Raw genomic sequence first — 8,292 nt, 5'->3', positions numbered from 1 at the left:
AGACTTGTTCATTCTTTCCAGGTTATTTTCTTGAAAAACATCACTTTATAATCAAGGAGCGTTTACTTTATATGATTGAATATTTTTATTCTTAATATCAGGATTTTTTTTTCTTTCTCATCCTTTCAATGGGATATGAATCAAACAAAATTAGCTCAAATCGTAGAAATGATCAAAGTTTTAGGATATCCCAAGTTCCAATCCATAAAAATAAACAATGGATTAACTTTACTATTTGGGAGAAGTAGCAAATAGCTCCTATCATACAACCCCCTAACACATTTACCTCTCTATCTCTTGATTTTGAGTTGTTAGCCCCTCAACATCTCATAAAGAGTGCAAAATTCCTCTAGTTCTTGACGGACACTTAACACCATTAAATATTTTTTATTTTTTAATTCTTAAATGGGTCCCACTATAATATTTCTTAAGCAAAATATACTCCTACAAATATCTCGGCAATTTCTAGCATATTTTAATCTTTGCATACTCGTCGAATGTTCCCAAAAAATATGAAAATTTATATTTAACGGTAGTTGTTAATTATTGATTAAGGTTGAGGTTTGCGTAGAAATATTTGTAGGAATGTATTTTGCTTAAGAAATATTATAGTGGAACCCATTTAAGAAATAAAAAATAAAAAAAATAAAAAATATTTAACGGTGTTAAGTGTCCGTCGGGAATAATGAAAATTTTGCACTCTTTATGAGATGTTGAGGGACAAACAGCCAAAAATCAAAATATAGGGAGGTAAATGTGTTAGGGGGTTGTATGATAGGGGGCTATTTGCTACTTCTCCCTTACTATTTTTATCTATCAAGATTAATCCCGAAAAATAATTGAAACAATTTAACGATAAAGTGTGTTTTTTTAGTCTAAAAATCATATGTAAGAATCTCAATTAACGTTTTTATAGATTTGAGTATGTGATACAGTGTGATTTATAAGTGTGATTTATCCATTCTGTGAGTTTTGCAGACAATCGGGGTTATTTGAATCGACCATACGGTCCATACCTAACTTTTTAAGTATAACTTATTGTGAAAATAATAATATTGTACTGTTTTCGTCCTACTAAGTATGATTCCTTACTTATGAATACGATAATTAAGAAAAAGAGTAATTAAATAATAAAAGTGATAGATAGTGGTTGAATCCACAATCTTTTGTGAGAGAGTAATTTTCTTTTATGGAAGGGACCATTATTAATGAGACATATAAAAAAAAGGAAAATGAGTCATTAATCGGAACAAAGGAAATAATTAATAAAAAGGATTTACCGTCAAAACAAACAAAAAATGTATTTATTGTGAAAATATTAATAATGTGATTAGTAAAAAGGATTTACCGTCAAAACAAACAAAAAATAATAATGAGGAGTTGTCAAATGTACGTTGTTGAATAAAAAATGTTTGACCTCCAGAATAAAATATTGTAAAGCCTCCTTTCTTAACCCTTAGACTACGTTACAGACTAGCCGAATAATTTTTTACTATACAGCAATATCTCATCATACAAAAGCAGAGCATTTCATTTGTCGTAAAAAGTCAAGCGAATTAATGATGGAAAAGTTAAAAATAAAATAATGTTGAAAGTTAACTAACTTGGCGGTTCACCAACTAACTACTAAAATTGACTTTTCACTTCTACTGAGTTTCTTGTTTCATCTATTTATCGGAGATAATTATTTTAGGGTAAATAGCACCAAAATTCATATAGTTTCGCGAAATTCGCATTTTTCCTTTGACCTTTGTTAGAAATGGATATTGGGCATATTCCTCCTTTAAAAAGCCTTATAAGGGAGACGGTTGTCTCACCATATAAAGTGGCTCATGCCACTATCTTTAATCCAATGTGGAACACTTCAATACACCCCCCGCAAGCGCAGCGTGGACTATCCCAAACGTCATCTGTTGACAACGATATTGGGGGGGCCCATCATTGAATTGAGTTGGCTCTGATACCATGTTAGAAATGGATATTGGGCACATTCCTCCCTTAAAAGGCCTTATAAGGGAGAGGGTTGCCTCACCATATAAAGTGGCTCATGCCACTATCTCCAATCCAATGTGGGACACTTCAATAACCTTTAAATTTCTTGTTAAAATCTTTAATCGTTGCTTCGATTCTCGTTTTTTCCTTAGTGATGTTTTTTGGCCATTAATTAGATGGCGTGTCACCAACGTGGCACACTTATGCTGAATAGATTAATTAGAAGCTAAACGACGTACAGTCGAACATCACTTCAAGTCTTTCATCGGAGGAAGGAAAGGTAAGAGAAACAAGAACTTTCTTAAAGCGCTTTGGATTGGGACTGTTTGGTTGATTTGGAAATATAGAAATGAGAGCAGGTTCGAGAATAAGAATTGGGAGGTGTCCAATGCGGTTAAAGATATCAAGGGAAGGCTTTGGAGTTGGAACAAAATTTTCCACGTTGTTGAGTCTAACATTTCATTCTCTACGTGGTGCTCTAACGAGTATTCACCACTTGTATGATGTTTTAGGTACTTCTGGTACCATCCAAGTTTATTAATGAATTTTTATTGATCAAAAAAAAAAAAGAAGCTAAACGACGTCGTTTTGCGTCTAACCTAATAGTGTCAAAATCCCTGAAGTTTGGCGCGATTCTCATTTTTCCCTTGACCTTAAAATGAAGCTAAACGACGTCGTTTTGCTAAGCTTCTTGTTGAGGGTGTCTAGTTTGGTTGAGGGAACAAGGCGGTCGATTGTTGTGTGTCGTCGTTTGACATAAAGGCAGAATTGAGAGAGATGAGGGAGGCTGGGGTCGGCGGCGGCGGTGTCGCTACTGCCCAGCCAAGGGCGGATGGGAGTGGACAGAGATGGAGATTCAGAGGGTGCTTCAGTTTGAGGGTGTACAAACGAAGGACGATGGGGCTCCTCGCCAGAGTTACAGCGGTGGCAGCCTCGTACTTGTGCGTCCGTGGCTGAAGTTCTAGCGGGATGACGAAGACGAAGACATGGATTTGGTGTTTTTTTGTCTCAAGAACCCTAATTTGAGGTCAAGGGAAAATTGCGAATTCGATGAAACTTCAGGGATTTTGGCAAAACTATGTAGTTTGCGTCGCCGGAAACTTAATCCTACGTGGCTTTCCGACAGCCATGTCAGCATTAGTTAAATTGTCGATCAATTTTATGGAAAAAACGAGAATCGGAATTAAGTTCAAGGATTTTAACAAGAAATTTAAAGGTCAAGGAAAAAATGCGAATTTGACTAAACTTTGAGGATTTTGGTGCTATTTGCCCATTATTTTATCTTAACATAATCTATTCATTAATTGTAGAAAAAACAAACAAACATAATCTACTCATTTTTTGAAAGAAAACAATAGAATTCTAGGATGAAAAATTCGATAACATGTAAGCAAATGATTCTCTCGTAGAGTATAGCAAAAATCCCGTTGTATATTTGGCCAAAAACATATTGACTTTGAAATATATGAAGAAATCAAAGATGCAGCCGGCAGAGATTGCTTGTGTTGTGGGATAGCAAACATCTGATTAACCAAATGAAAAAATCATTGACCTTTTCGAGCTTTTGACAATGTGTCACCGTCCATTGCATGACTCCAACGGCTGCTTCTTTAAATAAACGTAATTATTGGAATTAAATAACAGAAGCGCTGACATTCCAAACTAACAGGAAAATCCTTGCCATACTATAAATAGGCCTTCATAGTTAAGCCTTATATACCGCTCAAACACATTGAAAAGCAAGTTGAATATTAGTCCATTTTATAATACTCAAAGTTTAAATTCTTGGCTGTTTTATCAATGGCAATTCCGGTGATTGATTTCTCGAAGACGGAAGGAGAGGAGAGGGCCAAGACACTGGCTGAGATTGCTCATTGCTGTCAAGAGTGGGGATTCTTTCAGGTAACTATATATATTACTCCATTTACTTTTGAATTAATTAGCACTTGTAAATAATATAATGTTGAATGATTAAACATGGTAAGATTTGATGTTTGTGGCAGTTGGTGAATCATGGGATCTCGGAGGAGCTCCTGGAGAGGGTGAAGAAGGTGGCGTCGGAATGCTACAAGGTGGAGAGGGAGGCCGGTTTCGAGGAGTCGGAAGTGGTGAAGAAGTTGAAGGAGAAGCAGAGTGATGAGAGGATTGAAGATTTTGATTGGGAAGATGTGTTCTTGCTCACTGATCACAATGCTCAAGAGTGGCCCTCCAAAACTGCTGGCTTCAAGTAAGAAAATCTTTCTACCTGTTGGTGATGTGATGAGATCAAATGTTTATGAATGGATGTTTAATTAACAGGGAGACCATGGAAGAGTACAGAAGCGAACTGAAGAAACTGGCGATGAGAGTGATGGAAGCAATGGATGAGAACTTGGGCCTCCCAAAAGGGTACATGAAGAGGGCATTCAACGGCGGAGAAGAAGAAGAAGCCTTTTTCGGGACGAAGGTGAGCCACTACCCACCGTGCCCGGAGCCGGAGAGGGTGGCGGGGCTGCGGGCCCACACGGATGCGGGTGGGGTGATACTGCTGTTCCAAGATGATGAGGTGGAGTCCCTCCAAATCTTGAAAGATGGAGAGTGGGTGGATGTGCAGCCTCTGAGAAACGCCATAGTCATCAACACAGGTGATCAGGTGGAGGTGCTCAGCAACGGCAGGTACAAGAGCGTCTGGCACCGCATTCTCGCCACACCACACGGCAACAGAAGGTCCATTGCCTCCTTCTACAATCCCTCCACCACCGCCACCATTCAGCCGGCCCCTCAGCTGCTCCTCGAGGAGGTCCACCCAGAGTATCCCAGCTTCGTGTTTGGAGACTACATGTCTGTTTATGCTGACCAGAAGTTTCTGCCTAAAGAGCCCAGGTTCCGAGCTGTCAAGGCACTGTAAATTAGGATTCCTATAATGGGACTCTTACTACATGTGTAGTAGGTTGTGTGATTTTATGCTTCTTGTTTGTTTTTCAGTAAAGAAGTGGTTTGATCATGGCTACACTGCCATTCTTATGCATCAAATGCTAGGATATACGTTGTTTAAGTATGAATCCGGTTTGAAAATCAATGTATATATGAAACTCCAATACAATGGAAATAATTTTGTGTTTGTGTACATTTAGAAGCAATACAAGGTATATTCAAAATCTAAAATCCTGATGAACTAGTAGTGGTCCAAGTAGGTGCAGAGGCCTGAGTTGTAGATGTGGTATGAGTATAATAGTTAGAGGGCATTTGCAGAAGGTGGTGGGCGGTGAGAGGCAGACGAGGGATGTCGATGTCGCCTTCGAGCATCCTCAAGGCATCCTGAATGGTGGGCCTAAGCGCGACCATGACATGCGCGCACAGAATCCCAACCCTCACGAATCTCTCCATCACTCCCTTGGGCCCTTCCTCCCTTATAAACTCATGGAAAACTTCCTCCACCTTATCGCTCTTCACGAGCTCCCACGCCCAATCCGTGATCAAGATTTTGGAGCTCTGCGAGGGGTCCAGCACCCTCCGGCCGCTCATGATCTCGAGAACCACCACCCCGAAGCTGTATACGTCGCTCTTCTCTGTCAACTGCCCGTACAGAGCATACTCTGGCGCTAGGTAGCCGTGAGTTCCCGCAACTCTGGTGGTGAGATGGGATTCGCCTTGTGTGTTCTGCTTGGCTAGCCCGAAATCGGCAACTTTGGCCTTCATCTCCGCGTCGAGGAGAATGTTTGTGGCCTTTATATCGCGGTGGTAGATGGCGGGCTTGATCCCGTGATGCAGGTAGGCCAGCCCTTTGGCTATGTCGAGGATTATGTTCTTGCGGTGGGGCCAAGATAGCTGATGATGGTGATCGTTGGAAGTGAAGATGTGATCGTTCAAGCTGCCGTTTGGCATGAAGTCGTAGACGAGGAAGCGCCTCCTGCCGTGGAATCTGTCGCTGGCGGCGCAGAATCCTCTGAGAGGGAGGAGGTTCCTGTGGCGGATCCTGCTTATGATGAGCGCCTCGTTGGTGAAATCGTCGTCCGTTTCTGTGGAATTTGAATCCAGAATCTGCTTCACTGCGATGTGTGTGTTGTCGGGGAGGGTTCCTCTGTAGACAACTCCGAAGCCGCCCTGTCCGATCAAATTCTTGTCTGAGAATCCATCGGTGGCTCTCTCCAGCTCTCGGAGATGGAAAAACGTAGCTCCGATGTTGGGTTGCATGGATTTCACAGACGTCACGTAGCTTTCATGGATGGAATCATGTTTCCTCTTCCTCTGCCACTTTGTGTAGAGCAGGAAGAGGATGACGAAGCCGGAAACCCCCACTAGACCCCCTACGAACCCGAAAACAAATCTTCGAATTCTGTGGTTTGATCTTGGAGGTCTGGACGGGGGCAGGCCGAATATGCAGGCGGCGGATCTCACGTCTTCAGGGCCCAAGTCGTTGGCGATGGCGGCGGCGTAGAGCACTGCGAAGAAGAAGCATTTGGTGGAGTTGGGATGCGAGGAGACGAGGTAGGAGTTGACCCTGAGGCCGGCGTCGACGCACATGCTGCAGCGGGTGAGGCCGGTGAGGTCGCCGTTGCAGGCGGACTCGAGAGGGAGGGAGGCGGGGGCGGCCGTGTCGATCCAGTCCTGTACGGTGGCGATGCCGGCGCAGGAGGCGTTGTTGACGAACTCGGCGGTGTCGTTGAAGCAGATGGGGAGTGGGGATGTGATTATGGACATGGATGCGATTTTGGCTTCGAATTGGGCTATGCAGGCGGAGGAGGTGTTGAGGTTGGGGAGGTAGAAGGTGGAGGTGCGGTTGAGGTGTTGGGCGAGGCCGACGCCGAAGAGGCTGCGGAGAGTCTGGCAGCAGCCGGGTGACTGGAGGGGCCGCCGGCAGAGGGAGGCGTCCCACGGCAAGGTTCCCACGTAGTCGAAATTGATGGGGCATGAGGCTGAATCTGCTGCTGCTGCTTCATTGATGATGAAGATGAACAAGGAGAAGAAGAGAATGCTCATTTTGTTTTTCTGGTCGGGGAAAGAAAAGTAAAGCATTTAATTTGCATGCTTCTTAATTTAATTAATAGGATTAGTGTTGGGTCAGCATCAAATTTGGCTGCTGCAGGTGGTTCAATAAGTGCACGTTTTGGGATAAAAGAGTTCAAATTTGAAATGTACATGTGTTAACTGTTTAAGCTCAACTTTCCTGCATGATTTGTTGGTTCAACGGTCAAAACCGAGAAAGGTCAAACCGATCGACCCTGCACGTTTATAATCATTTGGTTAAAAGGGTACTTCAATTCAAACTCCAAATGTGGGGCTCCTTATTGTTTTATATTGCACCAAATTTCCTGCCTTTTATTGGCAGGCATAAGAGATCGAAAATCTACACACTAGCTTATAGTCATAGAATTATATTTTACCCATTAAAGAAAAGAACATTGATCATATGTGATGTATTGAAAAATTGAAATATACAAGAATTAAAGTGTCATTTTAAGAGAGATTATATGGAGAAATCGATAGACCTGTATTTCAAATAATAATAAGAAATGTCACGTAACCGAGCTACTACTCAAAATATTCAATTGGTTAGGCTATTTTAGTAAATTAGTTCAAACTCCATTATTTTTTTCCTTCTTTTTTTCGCCGAATCTTCGACGTAGCGGCTCGCGGGGAAAAAACAACCCAGATGCAGCAAGTCAATGATCCGCCGCCGCCGCCCGCTGTGGAGGAGGCAGTGCCGCCGGAGTGCCCGGTATGTCTGCAACTTTACGACACTGACGGCCATCCCGCGCGTCCTGAGCTGCGGCCGCTGGCCACACCACCTGCGAAGCCTGCCTGAAGCTGCGGCCATATTTTCTTATTTCTTATTTCTATCATCGTAGAATTGTTATCCCATCAATTATAGTCATAATTGTGGTTTTAAATATATTTTAAATCAGTTTTATCTCTATTAAATGTTTAAATTTTCCAGAGTAGATTTTAATAACTACAAACCAAATCTTAAATAATTAATTAAGTTATATTTTATCTATAAAAATCAATATCTTTTTAAAATAAAATTACATCTTAACATAATTAATCAATTAAGATTGGTAAAAATGTTAAATGTATCAACATTTTTTTTAGAATTAAATGTATCAACATTTAAAGGGTTTTAAAAAAACTGAATTATATTGAGTGTGAGAACCAAAATTTAACTATTGTAGAAAATCAATTATTTGTATGAATCAAATCAATGATATTGTTAATATTTTTTGTACAATTTTTTTATTAAAGTGGTAACTTGTATTAACCGATCAATGATATTGTTAATATTTTTTGTACAATTTTTTTATTAAAGTGGTAACTTGTATT

General features: G+C 41.0%; 2 protein-coding genes across 2 annotated transcripts; one reads left to right on the top strand and one right to left on the bottom strand.

The window, feature by feature from the left end:
- The first annotated feature begins 3,702 nt into the window (after positions 1-3,702).
- Positions 3,703-5,100, top strand: LOC131011840 (1-aminocyclopropane-1-carboxylate oxidase 5-like). The gene is made up of 3 exons (XM_057939716.1): positions 3,703-3,894; positions 3,996-4,219; positions 4,291-5,100. Exons 1-3 carry the CDS (start codon positions 3,793-3,795, stop codon positions 4,877-4,879), a joined length of 915 nt encoding a protein of 304 aa, XP_057795699.1. The 5' UTR covers positions 3,703-3,792; the 3' UTR covers positions 4,880-5,100.
- Positions 5,018-7,055, bottom strand: LOC131011839 (probable receptor-like protein kinase At1g11050). Its single transcript, XM_057939715.1, has one exon. The coding sequence runs from the start codon at positions 6,985-6,987 to the stop codon at positions 5,131-5,133; it is 1,857 nt and encodes a 618-aa protein (XP_057795698.1). The 5' UTR covers positions 6,988-7,055; the 3' UTR covers positions 5,018-5,130.
- Between the last annotated feature and the right edge of the window lie 1,237 nt (positions 7,056-8,292).

This window comes from Salvia miltiorrhiza, chromosome 2, assembly GCF_028751815.1.
Source record: "Salvia miltiorrhiza cultivar Shanhuang (shh) chromosome 2, IMPLAD_Smil_shh, whole genome shotgun sequence".
Lineage (NCBI taxonomy): Eukaryota > Viridiplantae > Streptophyta > Magnoliopsida > Lamiales > Lamiaceae > Salvia > Salvia miltiorrhiza.
Note: the sequence above shows the minus strand (reverse complement) of the source record. Positions and strands in the feature narration are given on the sequence as shown.

Coding starts and splice junctions, on each gene's coding strand:
- LOC131011840 (XM_057939716.1), top strand. CDS start 3,793: ATGGCAATTCCGGTGATTGATTTCTCGAAGACGGAAGGAGAGGAGAGG. Junction 3,895..3,995: donor AAGAGTGGGGATTCTTTCAG/GTAACTATATAT, acceptor TGTTTGTGGCAG/TTGGTGAATCATGGGATCTC. Junction 4,220..4,290: donor TCCAAAACTGCTGGCTTCAA/GTAAGAAAATCT, acceptor TTTAATTAACAG/GGAGACCATGGAAGAGTACA.
- LOC131011839 (XM_057939715.1), bottom strand. CDS start 6,987: ATGCTTTACTTTTCTTTCCCCGACCAGAAAAACAAAATGAGCATTCTC.